The sequence below is a fragment of the Halichoerus grypus genome, chromosome 11 (genome assembly GCF_964656455.1).
Source record: "Halichoerus grypus chromosome 11, mHalGry1.hap1.1, whole genome shotgun sequence".
In the NCBI taxonomy this organism is placed as follows: domain Eukaryota; kingdom Metazoa; phylum Chordata; class Mammalia; order Carnivora; family Phocidae; genus Halichoerus; species Halichoerus grypus.
In genome coordinates this window covers 6,453,344-6,477,252 of record NC_135722.1, presented here as the reverse complement: position 1 = coordinate 6,477,252, position 23,909 = coordinate 6,453,344, and the positions used below count along the sequence as shown (strand labels likewise).

At 49.2% G+C, this 23,909-nt stretch overlaps 2 protein-coding genes across 3 annotated transcripts in view; both read left to right on the top strand.

Moving 5' to 3' along the window:
• Nucleotides 1–14: 14 nt before the first annotated feature.
• SF3B2 (splicing factor 3b subunit 2) lies at nucleotides 15–16,814 on the top strand. 2 transcript variants are annotated; one of them, XM_036121543.2, is made up of 23 exons: nucleotides 15–131; nucleotides 2,298–2,912; nucleotides 3,089–3,138; nucleotides 3,430–3,507; nucleotides 4,256–4,504; nucleotides 4,723–4,773; nucleotides 5,941–6,058; nucleotides 6,575–6,675; nucleotides 7,002–7,098; nucleotides 7,288–7,379; nucleotides 7,765–7,980; nucleotides 8,134–8,271; nucleotides 8,444–8,524; nucleotides 8,736–8,963; nucleotides 10,051–10,200; nucleotides 10,864–10,953; nucleotides 11,066–11,173; nucleotides 11,943–12,050; nucleotides 12,328–12,470; nucleotides 12,554–12,655; nucleotides 15,868–15,967; nucleotides 16,058–16,243; nucleotides 16,587–16,814. In XM_036121543.2, exons 2-23 carry the CDS (start codon nucleotides 2,780–2,782, stop codon nucleotides 16,656–16,658), a joined length of 2,691 nt encoding a protein of 896 aa, XP_035977436.1. In that variant the 5' UTR covers nucleotides 15–131; nucleotides 2,298–2,779; the 3' UTR covers nucleotides 16,659–16,814. The 2 variants fall into 2 exon arrangements, with proteins under 2 accessions (XP_035977436.1, XP_035977437.1); XM_036121544.2 differs by having other exon boundaries at nucleotides 16–131; nucleotides 3,092–3,138.
• A 1,561-nt stretch (nucleotides 16,815–18,375) lies between these two features.
• PACS1 (phosphofurin acidic cluster sorting protein 1) overlaps nucleotides 18,376–23,909 on the top strand; it is a 140,830-nt gene continuing 135,296 nt past the window's right edge. Inside the window, exon 1 of the mRNA XM_036121537.2 lies at nucleotides 18,376–18,914. Within this exon, the coding sequence (XP_035977430.1) occupies nucleotides 18,565–18,914 (350 nt within the window). The 5' untranslated portion in view covers nucleotides 18,376–18,564. The remainder of the gene's footprint in view (nucleotides 18,915–23,909) is intronic.

Below are 23,909 nucleotides of genomic sequence, written 5' to 3'. Positions count from 1 at the left end.
GGCTGCCCAGGGACAATCTCCGGGTGGCGTCTTCGGATGCGGGCATCGTCTGGCAACCTTGCAGAGACTGGACACCAATGTCGTCAGCTCCTTGCTCTCACTCCACAGAAGGGGAAACTGAGGCCCAGAAGGTATCTGGATACTCTGGCATTGCTGGGCATTCCGGGCTCCACAGGCCAACCTTGGGCTGGTGGGTCCTGGGGGAGTTAGAGACACAGGGACCTCTACAAGCACCCACATGCCTCCTCCCTCCTCTCCTTCTCCTCCGTCCACCTCCAGCAGAGAAGCACAGCTCCAGCCTGAGGTCTGGTCCCATCTGCCCTCGCACTCCTGGGGACCCTTTCCTTCCAGCCCCTGCTGCTGACCCACTCCTACTCTCCAGCTGGACCCCAGACCCACTCACTCCTGACCAGAGCTTTAGCACTTTGTATTGGGAATCAGAGAACCCAAGTTCAACCCTTGTTGAACTTAAGTCCCAGCGTCAAGAGCCAATTCCCTGGGCCTGGATACTTTCAGCTCTCCAATAGCGAGCTGTTCTTGGAGCTGCTCAAGACTGCAGAGATGATACATGTGAAGGCTCTGTGTAAACTCCCATGGAGTTGTGTATGTGTGTGTGTGGGGGGGTGGTCCTGAATTTTCTGCCTTCTTAGGCCTTAGCTCCTACCCCCTGGGGGCTGGGTAGCAGTACCTCCCAAAATAATGCCAGAAACCAACAGCCCCACATGTAGTTCATTGGTTCTCACGGACCCCTGCTTTCTCCTCCCCTTTTGGCCTAGTATGGCAAGGAGCTGGGACAGCCGCCCAAACCAGGACTGGAGGGGATTGGATTCCATTCTAGCCCCACACAGGTAGCTATTGTGTGAGGATCCTTGTTAAGAGGTAGAATGGAATGGGGACTTGGAGTCAGGAGAACTGCTTGTGGTCCCAGTTTCGCCTCTTGGGAATGTCAACTTCTCTCAGCCCCTGTTTCCCCTCTGCACAATGGGAGGTCCTGCCCTGCCTGGGTCCCAGGGCTCTTATGATGAGGCCGCACTTGTCCCTTTCTGGCCCTAGTTACATTACCTCTTCACCCATCAGACTTTAGTTTATCTTGCCTCAGCGACCCCTATCACCTTCCCCAGCACATACACATGCCTAGGGCCCTGCAGCCTCAGATGCCCTGCCAGCAGCTCTCCAGTTACAGGGAGCAGAAAGGTGCTTCCTTTGGGTCAGGAATGGTTCTTCCTGTGTGTGCTGACACGCTGGAGGGGAGAGCACCACTGTTATTTCTTCTGTCCTTTCTGGGTTTGGCCACTCCTTTGGGAGTATCTGGAGCCTGGGATGGTGGTGGTGATGGAAAGAGGAAGGATCCAGTCTTGGGCAGGAGGAAAGAGAATTTCCTAGCTAGGGCTAGATTGTGAGCAACCTTCCTGGCACAGTCCTTTTCTGTTTCTCCTAAACCTGGCACCCCATTGTTTTTTCCCCTGCTCTCAGCTACTTCTCTTTGGGAGGCAGTCAGTGAAATGGAGCATGCTGTAAAGAAGATAGGAAGGGTGTGGGTGTGTGGGGAAAATGAGACTTTACCAGCTCTCTCACACAACACACACACACACACACACACACACACGCACGCACGCAGTGAGCCTGTCAGTGAGAGGGCAGGGCTGGAATGGGAAGGGGATCTCAGAGCTAGTGGCGGAGGTGGGGAGAGACACGGAATTGACGGGTCAGGATAGGGAGAGGTGGAAGCTGGACAGGCAGGGGGCATCTGCTCATCCCTCCCTCAGGCGCACAGGCGGCTGCTGGTGGTGGTGGTGGGGCAAGGGAGGCAGCGTCGACTCCGCCAGTAGGCTGCTGGGGACGAGGGGAGAAAGAGTCCTGAGCTCATTTTCGAGACTAAAAAAGATGCAAATCCTGTCGCCCGCAAGACCGTTTCGTTTGTTTGTGTGTTTTTCCCCCCATTAATCATTATAAGCGCCACTTGAACGCCAGGTGCTGCCGGACAGTAAAAAGACCAGGTCTCTGCTCACGTTCTTGGGGAGGAGGTGGGGCAAAGGAGCAAGAAAGACTTTAAACAAATGGTAGATGTTTGTACGTGTTATGGGAGCTCCACGGAAGGAAAGGAAAGCGGGAGAAAGCCTAGTGGAGACATTTGAGCCGGCCTGATAGGTGAAAAAGGGGCTTAAGTGTGGCCCTTCCCCCAGGTCGGCAGCTGGAGCTCAGCCCGCTCCTCTCCGGCTCCGATCCTCTTTCAGCCCATTCATCCATGCGTGGGCCGGGGGTGGGCGGGCAGACAATCAGATACTGTTTTATCACAGGCATCGGCTGCAACCTCCCGCTTGGCGCCCGCAATGCGCGGCCGCTGGCGGAATGAGTCCTTCAGGACTCCCTGAGGAACGTAAGCGTCCCGGCCTCTAACGCCTGAGCTGGAAGTCGGGTCGGAAGGCTGGAGATCTGCGCTCCGGCAGGTCAGACGCGGAAAGCACGCCTTTCGGGAGGGACCATCTTTCCCCGCAGCCCCGCCCCCGCTCCCGCTCCCAGTGTTCCCGGTGCTTCAGTCGGGCACAGTCCTCCCAGAGTCGAACCCGCGGAGAACCGGACCTGCGTACTACAACTCCCAGAAGGCCTCACGGCCAGGCCGCCGGGGGACCCTTGGAGATCCGCAGGGGCTGGGCCTCAATGCGAACGGCCTGTCAATCCTCCAGCGGACGTGGCGTACGGCGCTGCCGGAAGTTCCGGGAAGTGGGCCCCAGGTCTGGCTCGAACTTCCGCGTTGGTCGCGCGCCTTCCTGCGGCTAAGATGGCGGCCGAGCATCCCGAGCCTCCCAAAGGAGAGTTGCAGCTGCCGCCGCCGCCACCTCCTGGGCACTATGGCGCTTGGGCTTCCCAGGAGCTTCAGGCTAAATTGGCAGAGATCGGAGCTCCGATCCAGGGTGAGGAACTCGGGAGGTCAAGAGCCGGGGCAGCGTAGGCCTAAGGGAGAAGCGGAGCCTGGTTACCCCGGAGACCCGGGGGCGAGGGGAGGGGCGGAGGCGGACCACTGGGGCCTGACTTGGTCCCTCTGGCCTGCTCGCCCTGACCTACCCCATTGATCCTGTGCTTTGCCCAGCAGGGAGTCGCGAGGAGCTGGTGGAGCGGCTACAGACCTACACCCGCCAGGTGAGTGTTGGTGGCGGGACATCAGGGGAGGCCGAGTGTCTGGAGAAGGCCTTCGTGACCCCTCGCCACTCGGTCTTAGTTCTACACAGCAAGCAGGGTTTTGCTGTTTCTGCTGGTTTTTGCCATTACCTGACCAGTTGTAATCGTTTCTGTATACGTCGGTTCTCTCCGGTGCCTAGCTCAAGCTCCGGCAGACAGGCACTGGGTAAATTTTGTTGAATGAATGGGAGTGAATGTCGTTTTGTGGAACAGCTCTTCTTGGACTGACCTGGAGTCCTTTCTGTTCTGCAGACGGGCATCGTGCTGAATCGGCCAGTTCTGAGAGGTGAAGATGGGGACAAAGCTGCTCCCCCTCCCATGTCGGCACAGGTAAGGAGGTTGTTCCACCTTATAAGATGATTTCTGTTCAGGGTAGCCCCTCTCACATTCAGTGTACTGGGGTTGCAACTAACAGATTGGACAGGGAGTAATGGCAGCTCTTCAGATCTCCCTTGGCCCTGATCCTTATCACCTTACCCAATGTCTGCTTTTCCAAATTCTACCTGTCATTCAAGGTTTGGCTTAAATGATCTGGAAGCCTGACTTGATTCTCCTTCAGCTGGAAAGAACTCTTTTTGCCTTCCCAGGGCACAGTTTCCATTTTGTTCAGTGAGACATTAAGGCTCATTCCTTGATTTGATTTCATAGCCTTTACATTTAGTGAGTCATTGGGACACACTGGCTCCAGTTTATTTAAGCCCTCTCAACTTTCATGTCCTTTCTGAGCCAGGATTTGAATTTTTCTCTAGGACAATGGCTCTGACCTGGGAACTGTTGACTTCTGTGTGTGGGATGAGGAGTTCCCAGGCGGCCTTTAGAGGTGTCCTCGAATTTCCTGAAATTGTATGCAAAACCTGCATTCATGGTTTTCTGGGGAGAGAGTCGATAGCTTTTCTTGGTTGGTGCCCCAAAGTTAGCATCTTTTTCTATCGGTATTGCTATAGAGTATTCTTTTCTTGCATTCAGGAATTATTTGTCATTTGGCTTTTAATCCTAGCACCTGGCTCATAGTAGCTCCCCTGCAAATGTCTGCAGTAGGTAAACGTTTCCTAGTTTATGTTCACATTTTTTTCCACAGCTTTCTGGGATTCCCATGCCGCCACCACCCATGGGACTCCCCCCTCTGCAGCCTCCTCCACCACCCCCACCACCTCCACCAGGCCTGGGCCTTGGCTTTCCTATGGCAGTTGGGCCCCGCCCACCAAACTTGGGGCCGCCACCTCCTCTGCGGGTGGGTGAGCCTGTGGCTCTGTCAGAGGAGGAGCGGCTGAAGCTGGCGCAGCAGCAGGCAGCATTGCTGATGCAGCAAGAGGAGCGTGCCAAGCAGGTAGGGCAGATGGCAGCTTTGGTGTGGGTCTCATCAGGGCCCTAAAGGGGAAGTGGAGCCTCAGAGAGAGCTAGATCCTGGGGCTGAGCCTTCTGGGAGGGTCTGGACCAAAGACTAGAACATAGACCCTCAGCTGGAAGAGGACCCCAGGAAGCAGAGTTGTGACAGGCTGGCCTGAGGGATGGTGGTGCTGATGTGAGCTTGTTTTCTTTTTTAAGCAGGGAGATCATTCACTGAAGGAACATGAGCTCTTGGAGCAGCAGAAGCGGGTAATGTCCCCCAACCTTTGGCCTGATGGTCCAGTCCATTGGCTGTCACTTCTAATGCTTAGTGTCCAAAACAAGATGCACCATGCAAATTTTCTGTGGAGGTTACCTCATCCTTAAGTTCCAGTATCTTCCAAATAATCCCATCTTTTCTGGAGCCCGGGGATTGGTAAACTGCAGACTGTGACCTGATTTTCTATGGCCTGCAAGTTAAGAATGGTTTTTCTATCTTTAGAGGATTGTTAAGAAAATTAGCAAACCAAGAACATACTACAGCCCTTGCAACAGCCCATAAAGTCTAAGATATTTGTTGTTTAGCCTATTGCAGAAAAAGTTTGGTGATTCCTGTTAGACTCTTGTGATGTTGTTTTGGGTACCTACAAGAGAGGACTCTGGATTCATTTAGTCAATTGTGTTATATTTAGACTAAACGTGGTAGATGTAGTTAGAGAATGATACAGAAAACATTCAGTCCCAGAGGGGTGTTCTATCAGTTGTTCCCTAGAGCGTTACCGGGAGTATTAGAAAGTAAGCATTAACAGGAATAGATATGAAATTATTTATGAAGTGCTATTTTTGCTTAGATTGTGCTAGATCTTTTTTTTTTTTCTTTAAAGATTTTATTTATTTATTTGACAGAGACACAGCGAGAGAGGGAACACAAGCAGGGGGAGTGGGGGAGGGAGAAGCAGGCTTCCCGCTGAGCAGGGAGTCCGATGTGGGGCTCGATCCCAGGACCCTGGGATCATGACCTGAGCCGAAGGCAGACGCTTAACGACTGAGCCACCCGGGCGCCCCTAGATTGTGCTAGATCTTGAGGAGCAGATGTAAGAAAAGAATTCATTGTTCCTTAGAAATTCTTCCCTCTTGGGGAAGAAAACTCTTGTTGAAAAATAGAAGGCTGTGTGTAGCTAAATGTTAAATTCTCTGGTAGAAACCAGGAGTTTCCCGGGGGTTTTTTGGTGTTATTTCCAGGGATTTTCTTTTGTGATGAGAGGCCTCCTCCATTTGGATCAGTAGCCTGGAAGGGTGGGGGTGGTGAGGATGTGTGAACTCGAGTGGTACCTGATTGTTCTCCTTGGGCCTATTGGCTAAAAGCCTGCATTTGCCAGAGGCTGCCTGCCCAATGGATTTCCAAGCTGTGTCTTCACTTTCACGTCTCTCTTGTAGGCAGCTGTGCTTCTGGAGCAGGAACGGCAGCAGGAGATTGCCAAGATGGGCACCCCAGTGCCTCGGCCCCCACAAGACATGGGCCAGATTGGTGTTCGTACTCCTCTGGGTCCTCGAGGTAAGACCCTGGAAATGGAAGGGAAGGGAAAAGAATGTGTTTGAAAAATCCTAAATGTAAGTACGTATCCTATCAAGTGCGTACAGTTCAATGAATTGTCGTAAACTGAACAACTCATAAAACCAGCACCAGGACCAAGAACCAAAATGATACTAATACCTCAAAAGCTCTCCCAGGCTTCCTTCTAGCCACCCCCCTCTCCCTAAGGGTGACCATCACACTGACCTTTAGCAAGGAAGGTAATTTTTAAAATGCGTGTTTTGGGGCTCCTGGGTGGCTCAGTCGTTGGGCGTCTGCCTTCGGCTCAGGTCGTGATCCCAGAGTCCTGGGATCGAGCCCCGCGTCGGGCTCCCTGCTCTGCAGGAAGCCTGCTTCTCCCTCTCCCACTCCCCCTGCTTGTGTTCTCTCTCTCGCTGTGTCTTTCTCTGTCAAATAAATAAATAAAATCTTAAAAAAAATAAAAAAGTAAAATGCGTGTTTTGTCTCTTCTGACATTGGATTTCTTTCTTCTTACAGTTGCTGCTCCAGTGGGCCCCACTCCCACTGTTTTGCCCATGGGGGCACCAGTTCCCCGGCCTCGTGGTCCCCCACCACCCCCTGGAGATGAGAATAGAGAGGTGAGATTGGTGATTTCTTTCTAGGGACAGGAGAATGTGGTTTAGGAGGATTTTTAGAGAAGGATTCTGAGAGGAGATAGGAGGACTTCCAGGGGTGGGGGGTCGGGGAGAGCCATATTTAGTTAAGCATATTTAGGTAGGGCAGGAAGTAGGATTTGGGAGACATTTCTGGGGCAGGGTTTTGAGGTTTACTCTGAGGGGTACTGAGGGATGATTGGGTCCAGTTAGTATTGTTACCTGCTATTTACATCACCTGGCTGGCAGTCTTTCTAGTTTAAGAGGTAGGAATCCTAGATCATTTCCTGTGTCTGGGTTGTCTCTGGCAGATGGATGACCCCTCTGTGGGACCCAAGATCCCCCAGGCTTTGGAAAAGATTCTGCAGCTGAAGGAGAGCCGCCAGGAAGAGATGAACTCTCAACAGGGTGAGTGTGTTGTGTCCCGCGGGCTGCGGGGCAGAATCTGGAGAGGCCGAGGCTGAGTCTGCATTCTTTCATCCTTTCCCCCTGAGGAGGCTTTGAGAGAGAAACTGGCCCTTGGTAAAGAGGAGTTACTGTGGGCGAGTGTCAGGGTCCTAGTGTGAGGGGACTGATGGCCGCCTTTCTCCTTTGCAGAGGAAGAGGAAATGGAAACAGACACTCGCTCATCCCTGGGCCAGTCAGCTTCAGAGACTGAGGAGGACAGTGTGTCTGTATCCAAGAAAGAGGTATGGGATGGAGCCGAGTCTGGAAGGAATGTCTGGAGACCGTATTTGGGCACTAAAGTAACACCAGTTCAAGGTGTTCAATAAATAATAGCTGCTATTTCGTGCCACTTCCTGTCCTAAGCACCTTACAGATATTTTGTGTTTAATTGTCATAAATCCTTGGAGTTCAGAGTACTGTGTGTGCCTATGTTTTATAGTTGCAAACAGTTAGGTTCTAAGAGGTGCAGGAATTTACTGAGAGGCATACAGCTTGAGAGGAGCAGAACTTTAGAGTCTGACTTCAAGGCCTCTTTCCTCCGTCACTTGGGGAAATTGGATGAGGAGATTAGGGGGCAGGCATGGTGCTTGGATTCTCTGACCCAGTTGGTTTTCCTTCTTTTGCAAGAAAAACCGGAAGCGTCGGAACCGAAAGAAGAAGAAAAAGCCCCAGCGGGTTCGGGGGGCGTCATCTGAGAGCTCTGGGGACCGAGAGAAAGAGTCAGCCCGGTCCCGTGGCTCTGACTCCCCAGCAGCTGACGTTGAAATTGAGTATGTGACTGAAGAACCTGAAATTTATGAACCCAACTTCATCTTCTTCAAGAGGATTTTTGAGGCTTTCAAGGTACAAGGAGCCCCGCATTGGGAAGGGGCAGAGCTGAGCAGGGAAGGGGCGGGGATGGGGAAAGACAGGGTAAGGAGGGCATCTTTTCAGTGCTGGGTTCAGGAGCTAAGGAGGGACACAGGGCTTGGGTTTCCACATTGTCTGCCTCCTCAGCTCACTGATGACGTGAAGAAGGAGAAGGAGAAGGAGCCAGAGAAACTTGACAAACTGGAGAACTCTGCGGCCCCCAAGAAGAAGGGCTTTGAGGAGGAGCACAAGGACAGCGATGACGATAGCAGTGATGACGAACAGGTGAGGCCCTCATGCTCCTGGTGGGGAGGTAGGACCTTGGGACAGATGGCTGAGATGCATCCAGTCAGGGACCATGGTGAACTCCTGCAAAGGAGAATCTCTTTGGGGTGAACCGGGCAGTATGATTCACACCTGATAGTCCTGCTCAAAAGAAATGATGGTTTTGTTCTAGGAAAAGAAGCCAGAAGCCCCCAAGTTGTCCAAGAAAAAGTTGCGCCGAATGAATCGCTTCACTGTGGCTGAGCTCAAGCAGGTGAGACCCCAGCTGATCTAGCAGATTGAGAGCGTGGCTGGGAGACTGCATGAGAAGCTCGTAAAAATGCATAGGGGTTTTGTTTTGGGGTGGGGAGGAGGGCTTTGAAGGAGGCCTGGGTGACTTAGGCATGTGTCCTCTGAGGAAGAGAAAGAGAGAGTCAGACCTGAGAGGTTAGGGCTTTCTAGTGGCACGTTGCTATGTTTTCCAGCTTGTGGCTCGGCCTGACGTTGTGGAGATGCACGATGTCACCGCACAGGACCCCAAGCTCTTGGTTCACCTCAAGGCCACGCGGAATTCTGTGCCTGTACCACGCCACTGGTGTTTTAAGCGCAAGTACCTACAGGGCAAACGAGGCATTGAGAAGCCCCCCTTTGAGCTGCCAGACTTCATCAAACGCACAGGCATCCAGGAGATGCGGGAGGCCCTGCAGGAGAAGGTAAGGGACTGGCCAGGGTTCAGATCTGCCCCGCAGATCCACATCTTTAATAGCCTATTTCAAAATCGTGAATGTGGTTCCCAAAGTCTACCTACTTGTTAACTGTCTAATTATCCGTTCTCCAGAAATCAGCACTGCATATGACAGAGGGCGGGAAGGGTGGGAGGAAAAGACATCAGCTTGTGAAAGGCAGACCTGGCCTCGATATTCAGAGCTAGCTCTCCTGCCCCATGCTGAGACTTCTGATTCCGCGTGGCTCCGTTTCCCCCCTTGTCTCCTCATTCCTCCTCTGCCTGCACCTAGCCGGCTCTTTGATCTGCGCATGGTGACTCCTTTTCCTGCAGGTGGCTTTTGGCTGTGTCTGCAGTTCCCTGTTCCCATTGTGAGCCTGATGCACTTTGTGGCTAGAGATTCATGGTGGTTGTGTAACTTCTTAGATTTAAATTTTTAAGTTAAATACTTTGATTACATAATATTTGTGTGTACTGCAAAAAATTTGGGAGGTACAAAAGTACATGATGAAAACTGCCTACCAGTTAGACTCCAGTCACCTAGTTCTGTCCAGAGGCAGCTAATGAGGTCAGTCTGTTGATCCGATGGCTTGAAAAAATATTTATCAATGTATAGCTGAAGATGATTTAACATGACACATCTATTTTGTTCAACATGGATTGTGTAATTTTGAGGGGTTTGAGCAGGAATGATTTTGGTAACTTCTGGAATGAGATACATGAGGTTTCCCTCTCTTTCTTTCTTTCTTTCTTTCTTTCTTTCTTTCTTTTTCTTTCTTTCTTTCTTTTTTAAAGATTTTATTTATTTGAGAGAGAGAAAGCAAGAGACAGAGCACGGGTGGAGGGGGACAGGCAGAGGGGGAGGGAGAAGCAGACTCCCTGCTGAGCAGGGAGCCCGATGCGGGGCTCCATCCCAGGACCCAGGGATCATGACCTGGGCCTAAGGCAGGTGCTTAACTGACTGAGCCACCCAGGCGCCCCTCCCTTTTACTTCTTTTGGGAGCGGGGAGCCAGATCTATGAAGAGCTAAACTTGGTGAATACCTTTTATGACCTGTTTTCTGGAATTCCCCACAGGAAGAACAGAAGACCATGAAGTCCAAAATGCGAGAGAAGGTTCGGCCCAAGATGGGGAAGATTGACATTGACTACCAGAAACTGCACGATGCTTTCTTCAAGTGGCAGACCAAGCCAAAGCTGACCATCCACGGGGACCTGTACTATGAGGTTCGGGTGTGGGGGCTTGGGAGAGAAGACTGGGCCTTTGGTCATGGCTGTGTAACTCTTGGTTGGAAAGGCTTTCCAAGTTGGTACAGTGGCTCCTTTCCTCAGCCTTATAGGATTGTTCCTTAACTCCCCTTGGATGGAGTGGAATTTGAAATCTTAAAATGAGGTAGTTTTTTTTGGAGGAGAGGTTTAGTTCATGTTTTTAAAGTGACGACTGGATAAGGGGCAGAGGCGCCAGTGGTAGATGCTTTTAGGAAAATAGTATTGAGGGTGGGAGAAAAGTTTTTTTTTTCCTGATCCTTGAAATAGCAGTCACCGTGATACTAGGGAATTTTTGAGGTGGAAGGATCTTGGAGATCATCCTGTCAAGTGCCCTCATTTTACAGATGAGAAGGCAGGTCCTAAATCAGGCCGTATTCTTCTAGTGGGTTAATGTTAGCACTGGGAGTCTTGCTTCTCCCCTCCTTCCTGGCCTTTATTCCTTTTCCTACTCTAGCCAGGGAAAGGAGTGATGAGAATCAACAGGCACTAGGGCAGCTCTCAGTGGGATTTTGTATCTGGTGTGGATTGGGACTTCTCATCTTTGTTCCCCTATTCTCTTGCCACTGAATTCCCAGTGTGTGTCTGGCATTCATAATACAGTGTGCTCTGCTTTTTTCTCAGGGGAAAGAGTTTGAGACACGACTGAAGGAGAAGAAGCCAGGAGATCTGTCTGATGAGCTAAGGATTTCCCTTGGGATGCCAGTAGGACCAGTGAGTGCCAGTTACCTGACTGGGGAAGCCAAGAAGAGAGTGGGAATTAGGGCAGAAGGGAGACAAAGGACAGGGTTGGGCAGATGGTATCCTGTTCTCTTTTTTCCTGCAGAATGCTCACAAGGTCCCTCCCCCGTGGCTGATTGCCATGCAGCGATATGGACCACCCCCGTCGTACCCCAACCTGAAAATTCCTGGGCTGAACTCGCCCATCCCCGAGGTGAGCACTGGCCTTTCATTCTTAGCTGCCTCTGCTTTTTAACTAGAGGATGGGTTTTTTTTCGTTTTGTTTTTTTGTTGTTGTTCTCTCATGCCACCCCACCATGTCTCTCTTTAAAAAAAAAAAAAAAAAAGTAGTTTTTGTTTGCTAAAAAACCTGACATGCTCACCATAAAACAGTCAATGAGAATTGACAGTTTCCAAAGGTGAAAAAAAATCACCTGTAATTTCACCACTCAGAAATAACCAGATTTAAAATTTGGTGAATGTGTTTCCAGATACCTGTCTGATATATACATGGCTGGACAGATAGAAATAATTTTATCTCAAAAATGGCATTATGCTTTTATTTTTAAATATGGAGCATTGATTTAAAAAAATTTTAATAGCTAGCAAAGTCATTAAAGTGAAAAAGAAGTAATTGTTAAACTTCAGGTAAAAATTTCTGTCCCTTTAAAGAAATAGATCTTAAAAGCTTCCCAAAGTTAGGAAAAATCAGTAAGAAGTTAAGCATCCTGTTTTTAAAAGTACCTGCTTTATTTTCAGACATAATGCACCCTACCATGAAGGCTGAGGTTTATTAGTTGACTCTCTGCCTCCCATCTCCCCATCCTATTGCCTCTGGATTTCTGTTGCTACTACTTTTGCTTTGTAATACATTTAATTCTTCTCTGAAATCATAATTTCCAGAGTTACCAAGCATTAATTCTGTACTTTGTAGTGTATCTGGAGCTTAGTAGTGGAACTGACTTGCATTTGGTCTTTTGCAGAGCTGTTCCTTTGGGTACCATGCTGGTGGCTGGGGCAAACCCCCAGTAGATGAGACTGGGAAACCACTCTATGGGGACGTGTTTGGAACCAATGCTGCTGAATTTCAGGTATAGGCCATGGCTGTCTTACTTCAGGTCATGAAGTGTAGAGGTTGTTGGTTTATAGATTCATTATCAGGGAGCTGGGTGTTCAGAAGTTTCAAAGTCTGAAAAAGGGCATGCATTTTCCTGAGATGTGACTGACGCAAGTTCCCCCCTAGAATATGAGCTCTCTGTAGGCAGAGATTATTGTCTATTTACTTTTATATCCCTTCAGTTTGCAACAACTTGACACATTATAGGTATATAGGAAACATTTGCTGAATGAATGAATGATCTCTTTCAGACCAAGACTGAGGAAGAAGAGATTGATAGGACCCCTTGGGGGGAGCTGGAGCCATCTGATGAAGAGTCTTCAGAAGAAGAGGAAGAGGAGGAAAGTGATGAGGACAAACCAGATGAGACAGGCTTTATTACCCCTGCAGACAGGTGGGGAGAGCAGAGTCTGCCTCTGAAGTGGTCTGTCACTGGGGGCCTTCTCTTTACTCCAGAGCTTGTTTCTCTCTTCGAAGTGGCCTCATCACTCCTGGAGGGTTCTCGTCAGTGCCGGCTGGAATGGAGACCCCTGAACTCATTGAGCTGAGGAAGAAGAAGATCGAGGAAGCGATGGATGGGTGAGAGAACCAGGCAGGGCTGAGAGAGAAGGTCTTCCCTCTTCCCTTCAGCCTCTGGGTTGGCCAGCTGACTCATTACCCCCTTCCCCCACCTTGTGAACCAGTTATGGAACACCAGCTCTGTGCCAGGCACTGCTGTAAGCAGTGAAAAACACAAGGTAAGCAGCTCATCAGAGAACAAGCTGATTTCAGATAGGGGCAGGATGGTGAAGCAAAGTCAACTAGGTAATGGGATGTGGAGGGATTTGAGTGGTGGGGAGGTCTTTGGGAAGGTCTCACTGAGCTATCTGAGCTGAGAGCTGAATGTTAGGAAAGATCTAACCACAGGGTGATCCAGCGCAGAAGGAGCCGGAAGTGCCTAAGACAGGCATGGGTTTCTCATAGTCTTGCAATGGAAACTCTCTTACTAGGTATGTAAATGTATAGTATTGTTAAGTCTTCTTGATGAATTGACCCCTTTTTCCTGAGGTGATCATCTCTTTGCCCATTCTGTTCTTTGTTCCATTTTGCCATTTGCCTACATTTTAGATTAATTGAACATTTTTTTTTATGACTCCATTTTATCTCCTTTGTTGACTTATTAACTGTAAAGCTCTGTTTTGTTATTTTTAGTGGTTGCTGTAGGGTTTATAGTATCCATCTTTATCACAATCTACCTTCAGGTGATAATGCCACTTCTGGGGAGTAGTGAGCACCTAACAGCAGTATACTTCCATTTCTCTCTTCCCAGCCTTTGCACTGTTGTCATGCTTTTTACTTTGACATGTTGTAAATCCTACACTATGTGGTTATTTTTGTTTAAATGGTCAGTTGTCCTTTTTTTTTTAATCTTTTAGAGAGATTTGAATAATTAGTCCTATATTAACTCATCTAATTACCATTCTCAGTGTTCTTTAATTTCTTTGTGTACATCCAGGTTTCCATCTGGTAGCATTTTCCTTCCACCGGAAAGGCATCCTTCAGCATTTCTTGTTGTGGGTCTGCTGGTCATGAATTCTTTCAGTGTTGGCAGTCTAAAAACTACTTCATTTGTCCTTTTGAAAGATTTATTTTATTTTAATTTTTTTTGTTTGTTTTATTTAAATGTCCTTTTGAAAGATTTTTGATTTTGGTCAGGAATAGGATCCTAGGTTGACAGTAGTTTTTTACTTTTAGTACTTTATTTTGGGGTGGGGGGGCAGAGGAAGAGGGAGAGAGAGAATCCCAAGCAGGCTCCATGCCCAGCATGGAGCCCAACATGGGGCTTGATCTCACAACCCTGAGATCATGATCTGAGCCGAAATCAAGAGACAGACACTTAACCGACTGAGCCACCCAGGTGCCCCTCTCCAAATACATTTCTGTTCCCTTTGCTTTCTCTTCTCCTTTGGCAACTCCAATTATATATGTATTAGATCTCTTGAAGCTGCCCTCCTGCTCACTGATGCTCTGTTCATTTTGAAAATATCTCTTTTTTCTTTGTATTTCCTTTTTTTTTTTTTTTCCTTTTAAAGATTCATTTATTTGAGAGAGAGCACGAGCGGGAGGGGCAGAGGGACAGAAAGAGAGAATCCCAAGCAGACTCCACGCTGAGCACAGATCTTAATTTGGGGCTTGATCTCATAACCCTGAGGTCACGACCTGAGCCGAAACCAAGAGTTGGACACTTAACGGACTGTGCCACCCAAGCACCCCACATGCTTGTTAATTTTTGATTGAAAGCCAGACTTTGTAAAATTCACCTTGTTGGGTGCAGGGTTCTTTTGTACTCCTATAAATCTTGTTCAGGTTTGTTTAGGCACACAGTTAAGGTACTTGGAAACGGTTTGATTCTCTCAGGTCTTGCATTTCAGGTTCCTGAGGCAGGACTGAAGTGGTGTGCAGTCGCCTCTCCTACTAGGCACAGGACGTTCTGTATACTTTACCCAGTGCCCTGTTAATCAGGATTTTTAATCAGGCTAGTGAGTTAGGCACTATTCCCAGGCCCATGTGGGCAGCAGGCATTGTTACCACTAGTCCTTTTGGGTGCTTCTTTGCCCGGCTCTGGTACTTTACTCACCTGAGTACTGAGGAGGACCCTCTGTAGGTCTCCTGAGTTCTCAAGTCTCTGTGCTGCTGTCTCTTCTCTAGGACTCTGCCTTGTGATCTCTAGCTGCCTTGGTCTCTCTGGTCTTTCAGCTTCATCCCTTCAACTCCGTCGACTAGAGTCCTCTGGGCTCTACATGGGTTCCCTCTCCTTGTTCTGTGGCCTGCAGACTTTCTCAATGCAGGAGGCAGGGTAACTGAAGGACACGCCTCACTTGTTTCTTGTCTCACGCGTTACTCTCCTTTGTTACCCCCTGTCCAGTGACTGGAAGATCTTTGTTTCATGTGTTTTGCCCATTTTTTTTTTGGTTGTTTCAGGTGGGAGGCTAAATCTGGTCCTGTTACTCCTTCTGCAGAAGTCTCAAGCTTTGCATATTCAAGGAAGAAAAGGAGGAAGGGTCATGCGGTTGGAGTATAGTGAACAGGGATTAAGTAAGGGACCAGATTGTGAACCCTTTAGATCATGTAGGGAGGTTGGGTTTATTCAAATAATCAGAAGCCTCAGAGGATTTTGAGCAAAGGAATGACAGGATCTCAACTGTTTTAAGGTGTTAACTCTGGCCGCTATGTGAGAATAGATTGTTACCTCTTCCAGTGGGAGAGGTGGGGAGAGGTCTTGGTTGATATTGGTAGATCTGCTCTTGTGTTTTGGGTGGAATCATTGAAATTCATGGTGAGACTGGCTCAGATGGTTCTTGCGCCGTAAGAAGTTTGAGTTCTCTATGTTAGGACTCCAGGTACAACTTTGGGCAGGAGCTGTTCTCGTCTCTTTTCTCCTGCCATCTTCTCTGTACCAGAGTTCTTTTGGAAACTTTTCAGCCTGACCCTTAGCCCTTCTTCACATGTGGGAATCTTAGTTTCTGATCTCCTAAACTTGGTTCAGGGGATCCTTTAACTCAGTCCCTGTATTCCTTCCAGGCTGTATTTCCTGGAATCAGCACTGCTCCACCCCCCTCCCCACCGACCCAGTCCTTTCCTCTCATGGGTCTTTACGACCTGCAGAGGCAGCCTAGGCATCATTTTTCCTTTGGGTGTCTTGGAATTCCTCTGGGAGCTGGGCGGAGGTGCTGCTTGTGTTCTCTTTGCTTCCCCTTCTGGAGACCCTTATGTCCCTTCCTTTTTGGGCCTGACTGCATTGTCCTTTGCAGAAGTGAGACACCTCAGCTGTTCACTGTGTTACCAGAGAAGAGAACGGCCACTGTTGGGGGAGCCATGATGGGATCAACCCACATCTATGACATGTCCACAGTGAGCACTCTTTTGGGGGCTGGGAAAGGGGGCAGAAACGAAGTCTTCCAAGCCTCTCTGTAGATGACAAGACTCTGATCCCTTTTCCAGGTGATGAGCAGGAAGGGCCCGGCTCCCGAGCTACAAGGTGTGGAAGTGGCCCTGGCACCTGAAGAGTTGGAGCTGGATCCCATGGCCATGACCCAGAAGTATGAGGAGCATGTGCGGGAGCAGCAGGCACAGGTGGAGAAGGAAGACTTTAGTGACATGGTGGCCGAGCATGCTGCCAAACAGAAGGTAGGAGGTCACAGGGGAACCCAGCTGGGTGTGAGCCAGGGACTAGGTACCAGGGACTCCGTTTTCAGTGGCGTGGTGTCCTCTAATATGAGAATGAGGGTGCACTCAGTGTCTGCTGCCCTGAGCTTCCCCGGTGCTGGAAACCTTAGAAATCCTCCGGTGGGCTGCCCTCTTTAAGGATGATGAAACTAAGGCACAGGGAGGGGAACTGATCCAAGTCTGAGAATCCAGTTTTAGCACTTTTTCCACAGATCCATGTGGCTGAGTCAGGCTGCCCACCCTTGTCTTGGGGATCAGTGGGTTGTTTCACCTGTTGTAACCTGTTTCTCTTTCTCTCCTCTAGCAAAAGAAACGGAAAGCTCAGCCCCAGGACAGCCGCGGGGGCAGCAAGAAATATAAGGAGTTCAAATTTTAGGTCCCCCTCACACATCTGGTCCTCCTTTAGGCCCTTTGGATGCTTGGGCTTCACACATGGTCCCCAAGAGCCAGCTCTCCCACAATTCCCAAGGGCTTGTCATTTCATGTTCTTATTTTAGACCTGTTTTGTAAATAAAGCTGTTTCCCAAGGAAAGAGATGCATATGTAACACTTCTGATCCTCCTTCATCTTTTAATCCCCTCGTGCAAAAGGACTAAAACAGGCTTTTTCTGCAACTTCAGGGCTGCCTCAGTGACCAGGGGCATGCGCCTGGATCAGATGTTGCAGTTGAGACTGGTGATAAATTCAAAGCCAGGCTGAAATTGTGTCTTACCACTGCCTGCTTTTGTAAGAGGGCTCTCCGGGAAGTACCTCTAGGTCTGGTTTGACCTTACTACTTTGTCCTTGGGGACTAAAAATAGCCAGCTTAGCACCCTGGCTGGGCTGAGGAAGTGCAGTGGGCTTGGGAAGTAGGCCAGGTCAGGCCTTCTTAATAGACCTGTGGCCGAAGGAGTCCCAAGTCCATACCTTGGGAGAGAACACAACTCAAAATCTTGATTGTCCTGAGTCCATGTGAACTCCTGAGTGGTTTCAGTCACCCAGTCTCTAGATGTGGGTGGGTGGGTGGGTGGGGGGCTTGCTTTCTCCAGGTTCTAGTCCTCTGGTCCCAAGAAGTCTTCCCAACAGGCTAGACAAGGTTGGACTTCAGGGGCCCAACAGGCATTTGCTGGGTGCTGAGGAGAGAAGTCATTCTGCTGTTGTACTACTGGTATTGCTTTGCCCAAAGTGCACCAACCAAGGTGCCCATGTCAGGAGACTTCAAGATGGTTTTGGAGATGATGGATGGCTGGGGAGGGGGGCGGAGGGAGGGGGTGTGTAGTGTGGGAGAACCCATGTTGGACGTGGCAGTTGATTGAGCTAAGTTGGGAGGAGTAGGATGTTAGAGATTAAACGGTGAAAGCAGAGAAAACATTACAGGTGGACGAAATTGAGGGCAGGGATGAAGGGGCTTGAACTCTAGAATCCCTCCTTGGGGGAGGGGAGCAGTAAGACAGAAAAGGAGGAAGGATGGCTCCTAATGGGCCGGGGCTTAGCTTTATATTTCTTTCACCCTTGCCAGGCAGGGCCTTCTGGACTCTAGGTCTCAGAGCCCACGCACCTATGGTGGAGAGAAGCAGGGACGGAAACTTCACAGCCCACAGGCGCGCGGGCCGACCACTGGGTCGCCTCGGTTCCCTTTGTAGGTCGTGAAGAAACCCCAGGGCGCAGAGCGGGGGTGGGGTGGGGGGGCGGCTAGGTAGGCTGGCGCGACGCGGGCTTTGCCGGGCTCTGGGGATCCGAGGGGCCCGAAGCGCGCTCCCGCGGCAGCCCCCTCCTGGCCGGGGCCGCGCCCCGGAAAAGCGGAGTTTCCGCTGGCCTAGCTGTTGCTGCCGAGAGGACGGCGGGGGAGGGGAGGACCGGGCCGGCTGGTTGCCGCCCGCGCCACGGATTTAAAAGTAGTGTTCGGCCGGGTTCGGGAACGAGGAAAGCGCGGGGAGCTAGGGAGCAAGGGGAGCGAGGGGAGCGCGCCCACAGGCTCGCCAGGGACGCGAGCGCGAGCCCGGGCCCCGCCCCTCGGTGCTGGGTGGGGCCGGCGCCAGCCAGAGCTCCCCGCCCCCCACGGACACGCCCACCCAGTGTCTCGGCGGCGCGAGCCGCGACAGGCAGCGGCGGGCGAGCGCGAGGACCGCGCGCCGAGAGGCCCCGCGCGTGCGTGCAGCCTCTCGCTCGCTCGCTCGCGCGCTCGGGCGGGCGGGCTGAGGAGACGAGTCGATCCCTCGCCGCCGCCGTGGGAGAAGCCTGGGCGTCCTCTCGGCGTCGCCCGGATCCCCGTAACCCCCGCGTCCCCCACCCCCGGCCGGGCCATGGCTGAACGCGGAGGGGCGGGTGGTGGTCCTGGAGGCGCCGGGGGCGGCAGCGGCCAGCGGGGCTCTGGGGTCGCCCAGTCCCCGCAACAGCAGCAGCCGCCGCAGCAGCCGCCGCCTCAGCAGCCGACGCCCCCCAAGCTGGCCCAGGCCACCTCGTCGTCCTCGTCCACCTCGGCGGCGGTCGCCTCCTCCTCGTCCTCGTCCACCTCCACCTCCATGGCCGTCGCGGTGGCCTCCGGCTCCGCGCCTCCCGCCGGCCCGGGGCCAGGCCGCACCCCCGCCCCGGTGCAGATGAACCTGTACGCCACCTGGGAGGTGGACCGGAGCTCGTCCAGCTGCGTGCCCAGGTGAGCGGCGGGCTGGGGGGACCGGGCCCTCGGGGCCGCAGGGCCGGGTCTGTGACAGGCCCCCCCGCCTTTTCATTCTTCCCCGTCCCAGCGCCCAAGGGAGCGCCCCCTCCCTGGATTCCCCCTGGCTGCCCCGCCTGGCTCCTGCCTGGCTCCTGCCAGGCCTCCCAGGACTGCTCCTGCGGGGACCCCGCCCTCTCCTGGCAGCCCCACCTTCGGCCTCGGCCCGGGACCACCCTTTTCCCCTCCCCGATTGGGGCCTTCTGGACTCTCAGCCCGGGGCCTTCTCTCGTCGATCTGACCGAATCCGGCCTTCCTGGCGGTCAGTTTCCCTGCGAATGTCACAGACTCTTTTCCTTGCCTCGTTGGCGCCCGTGGGCTGTACATATGTTACATAGATGTGGTATAGATGTCTTTTGATATTATTATTTCCCAATATACTCAGCGTGTGCCAAACTCCGTTGTCACCTTCTGCCAGGTAAAGCCCATAGAGTAACCCTTGAGGCTTCTAGTCTTCAGTACGCACACGTTCATTTGGGCTTCAGATTACACACATTCTGTCCTGGCCTCTGTGCTCTTGTAAAAGTCCTATTTAATGTGTCTTTAAGTGTATTTTTCATCCCCTCCTCCCTCCCCAGTAGCTAGTCACAAATTCTCCCAGCTCTGGAGGGCTACATAAAATTACTGCCTTGTTCCTTAAATTCAATCCATTCCTCTGTCTGTTGGAACCATCTGGGGACTTTCCTTTCATTGGTTAAAATATGCCTGAGTTTGTGATGTTTTCTCTTTCTGTATTGGCAAAGCAGTGTTTCTCCAACTCTTTGGGGACAGTGTGCAGTGTCTTACAGTTTACCCCATGAACAGACACTGGAGCTGGTTTCACCTAGTAAGCCCAGAAAAGTGCCTGGAGGTGATCTTTTTTGTCACCTCTAAACTGAGCCGATTCTGTTGCCTTGGAGTTTTGGACTTGCTCCTTATTCTGTTAGCCCAGCCTTGGGTAGATGGATGTGTAAGTGGGGGTTAGGAAGTATTGTCTGGTACCAGCCTCAGCTCTATTTATCTCCCCCTCCCTTTATTTTGAGTCGTTTCTTGCATACAAAATTATACACATACACACACACACACAGATATCTCCTAGATAGGGTATTTTACAAACTGATGAAAAGTACATTTCTATACATGACTCAGCTTAAGAAATAGAGCATTATAAATTATGTTGAAGCCCTCAGGATGCCCTTCCTGACCATATCCCCTACTTCCCCCCACAAAGGTAAACACTGTTCTGAATTGTGTGTTTATTATTTCCCTTGTCTTTTAAAAGTTCTATTGCATGCATGCATCGCTAAACAGTATTTTTTAGTTTTGAGTGTTTTTGAAATTTATGTAAGTGCCGTCACACTGTATGTGTTCTGTGAATTAATTCAGTTGTGGTAGTGTGTTTTAACTGAGCATTAAGCTTGTGAGACTCGTCAGTGGGGTATAGTGGCTCTAGTTTAAATATTTTCACTAACGGATAGAATTTCATTGTATGAATATATCATAATTCTCCTTTTGGTGAACATTTGGGTTGTTTCTTGTTTGTTAACAGGAACAGTAATGCTTTAAATATTTTTGTCCAGGACTCCTGGTGTTCCTTGCAAAAATTTCTTTTGGTTGGCTTTATATGTTTGGGTGGAATTGCTGTTTGCAGAGTATACATCTGAAACATTTTTTAGATAATGCTTAATTGTCTTCCATTCATGCCCCCGCCCCCCCCCCCCCTTACTCTTCATGTCCTTTGTGTTTCAGCATTCACTTCACTGACTTACACTTTCTTTTTTCTTTGTCTTTCCTTCAGGGTAATCAGAAGCCAGATTAGTTTAGTTTGCTTTGGCCAGTGCCCTAGCACAACACCAAACTCAAGTGGGAGTTTAGTGTGTAATGGTCCTTAGCAGGCTTCTCTCTTTCTAGGTAGGTCCATCTATAGTCGAAGTATTTTAATCTACCTCTTTCAAACATAAAAGCACTGTACCCCTTCCTACATTGGTCCAGTGTTAGTAATACATGCTTGCCCATTCTTCCTTCATATCTATCGCTATGCTTGACTGGTGACATTTGGACAACTGCCTTTTCTAGCTTGTTAGATCGAAAAGACATTGAGTGAACTGGGAAGAAGCTGCTGTGCAAACAGAGGGAGATAAATAAAATCACTGATTGCTGTTGATTCTTTTTTTTTTTTGTCTGTGCCTGTTGGTCACTGAAAAGTCCATGTAATAAATTATTAGCCCAAGAAACAGCCTACCATCCTGAGTAAATGGATAATTATTATGCTAACTTGGTGTGAGAGGCTTAGGTTGGCTTGTTGTTTTCACCTGCTGGGAGCATGCAGTTATGTCATGTCTACTAACCAGTCCTTGAGATTGTCAGCTGTCCTGCTCTGACTTTGTTTTTCAGCTATCACCCTTGTGCCTCCCAGCTCCTTGTGGAACACTTGTGCTCTTTGGAGCATGCTGTTTTATCTGCAGGATGGAAAACAACACCCTGTGGGGAGAAAATGTCCTGCTATTGGCCCTTCCAATTACTAGAGTCATCTGGTTAATTTGAGGTCTCCTTGTTTACTTGTTCATGTTGTTTAGAATGTATTGGCAATGTGCACCCTGTATGCAGCAGTCTGTATATAGCCTAGGATTAACATTCTTGTCTCATGTAACTTAAATGAGACACAGGCATGTAACATGTGCACTTAAAAATGTATACATGATAGTGGATTTAAGGCTTTATATATATATATATATATATATATATATATATATAAACTTTTTATGGTTGAAGAGAATACCTATAGTTGGCTTTAAAATGACTAAATTGTTTTATTCATTGACATTTTTACCAGCGTTTTTTTTTTTTAAAGATTTTATTTATTTATTTGACAGAGAGACACAGCGAGAAAGGAGTACAAGCAGGGGGAGTGGGAGAGGGAGAAGCAGGCTTCCCGCGGAGCAGGGAGCCCGATGCGGGGCTCGATCCCAGGACCCTGGGATCATGACCTGAGCCGAAGGCAGATGCTTAACGACTGAGCCACCCAGATGCCCCTTTACCAGCATTTTTTTAAGTTAAAAGATTAATACATGTGCATGATTAGAAATTCAAGCAGTACCGAAAGGTGGAAATTTAAAAGGAAAAAGCCCCCAGTCTTGTCTCTGTTTTCACTCTCCCGAGGTAATCACTGGGAAATACAGTTGGCTTTTAAGATTCTGTTACAAGCAGGTAGGTCTGTTATAGTTCATGAAATTCACAGCTTTAGAAGTTGACGTTGTTTTCTCTCCTTACCAAGTAGTGCTTCCTCTACTATGGCCCATGTATTGGCTAGTGGTGTGGCGACATTATAGGCAGGTGGCATGTTGCTTGATGTTAAGGGAAGAGTTTTAGAGTTTCATCGTTGATCCCTTCTCTTTGGTCCTTGTATGGTGAAGTTTTTTTCCCTGATGTTCTTTTCTCTTTTTGAGTTTCTTCAGTAGGGGAGGCAGAAAAATTATTAAATTTCACGGGTATAGGGGCGCCTGGGTGGCTCAGTCGTTAAGCGTCTGCCATCGGCTCAGGTCGTGATCCCAGGGTCCTGGAATCAAGCCCCGCATCGGGCTCTCTGCTCAGCAGGAAGCCTGCTTCTCCCTCTCCCACTCCCCCTGCTTGTGTTCCCTCTCTCGCTCTCTGTCAAATAAATAAATAAAATCTTTAAAAAAAAAAAATAAATTTCACGGGTGTACAAAATTTCCTCAGTGGCATAAAACCAATTATTTGGAGATAAAATGTGCTCTGTTATATTACTTACAAACTGTATCACCTTTGTCTTTTGAGTACAAAGCACATTTGCATATCCTTATCTGTATATGCACTTAGGGAAGGAGTTCAGGAGTTATCAGTTGCATTTCTCCTTAGACCACATTTTTTTTTTTTTAATTGGGTACCGAAGTTAAGCCTTATTGGATACAACTGTTAGAACCAAAGGAGGTGGCCATGGCTAAGTTGACATGACTAGTCTGCAGTAGAAGTGTTACTTTCATCAAGACGCTTAGGAACAGTTGCCCCTCTAACCACAAAAGCACTAGGCAAGCCAGGATATATTATTCTTATATTCTTACTGTATGCCAAGGCAAACTCTTCCACACCTTAATTTTTTTACCCATTGATTAGGAATACTTTTACTTGCCATTCATTCTAAAATGTGGGTGAAATAAATACAAAATAGGACCTATAGGTCTGTAAGAGAAAGTACTTCTTAAATGATAGATATGAAGTAAATGAAATTGATCAAATAAGAGAGACCTGGTGAAATTTTTATTATTTCCCTAGCATTAAAAGTCTTAAAAGCATATTCGTATCTTAGAAGATTTGAGTTTCACGTTGTGAGTGTTGTAATAGAATATCCTCTCTATCAGGGTAATATTATCCATTGTCCCTGTGGAAGCTCAGATTCCTTAAGTCAAAAAGAGAATGACTTTCACAGAGTCCGTTTTACATGTATTGATTTACAGATCTTTTGGGCACATTAGTGGTTATGTGATTTCTTTTTAAATTAGTTTTCCAATTTCTTAGCTGAGCCAGTAAGCTGCTACTGTTACTGTGCGTGTTTGCCTCAGTGTGCATGAGGGAGGTACAAGTAAGAATATGGGCTGTGTCTTTTCACTGCTTCAAGCCAGGAAGCTTGTCCTGTTTTGGCCTGGACTTGAAGGTTTAGTGCATCCTCCGAAATTTGGAGTTGGCTTGGCTTCCATCCGTGGCATCACATTCTGGGAGTACTTTAGGTGTCCAAGGTAGCTGTAGGAATGCTCATAAGAGTTGGTCTTTTTCCAGTGTGGGTTCAGAGTGGTATTAGAGCTCTTGAGAAAAGAGAGTTTGAAGTTGGTCTTACAATGTCTTTCAGAGGCCCCTTGGGCTGGATTGAGTGAGGTGGTTTGGTTTTAGTTGGCAAGCACGGACAGAATCCTCCCTTCTCTAGGCCTCGTTGGAAGAATAACC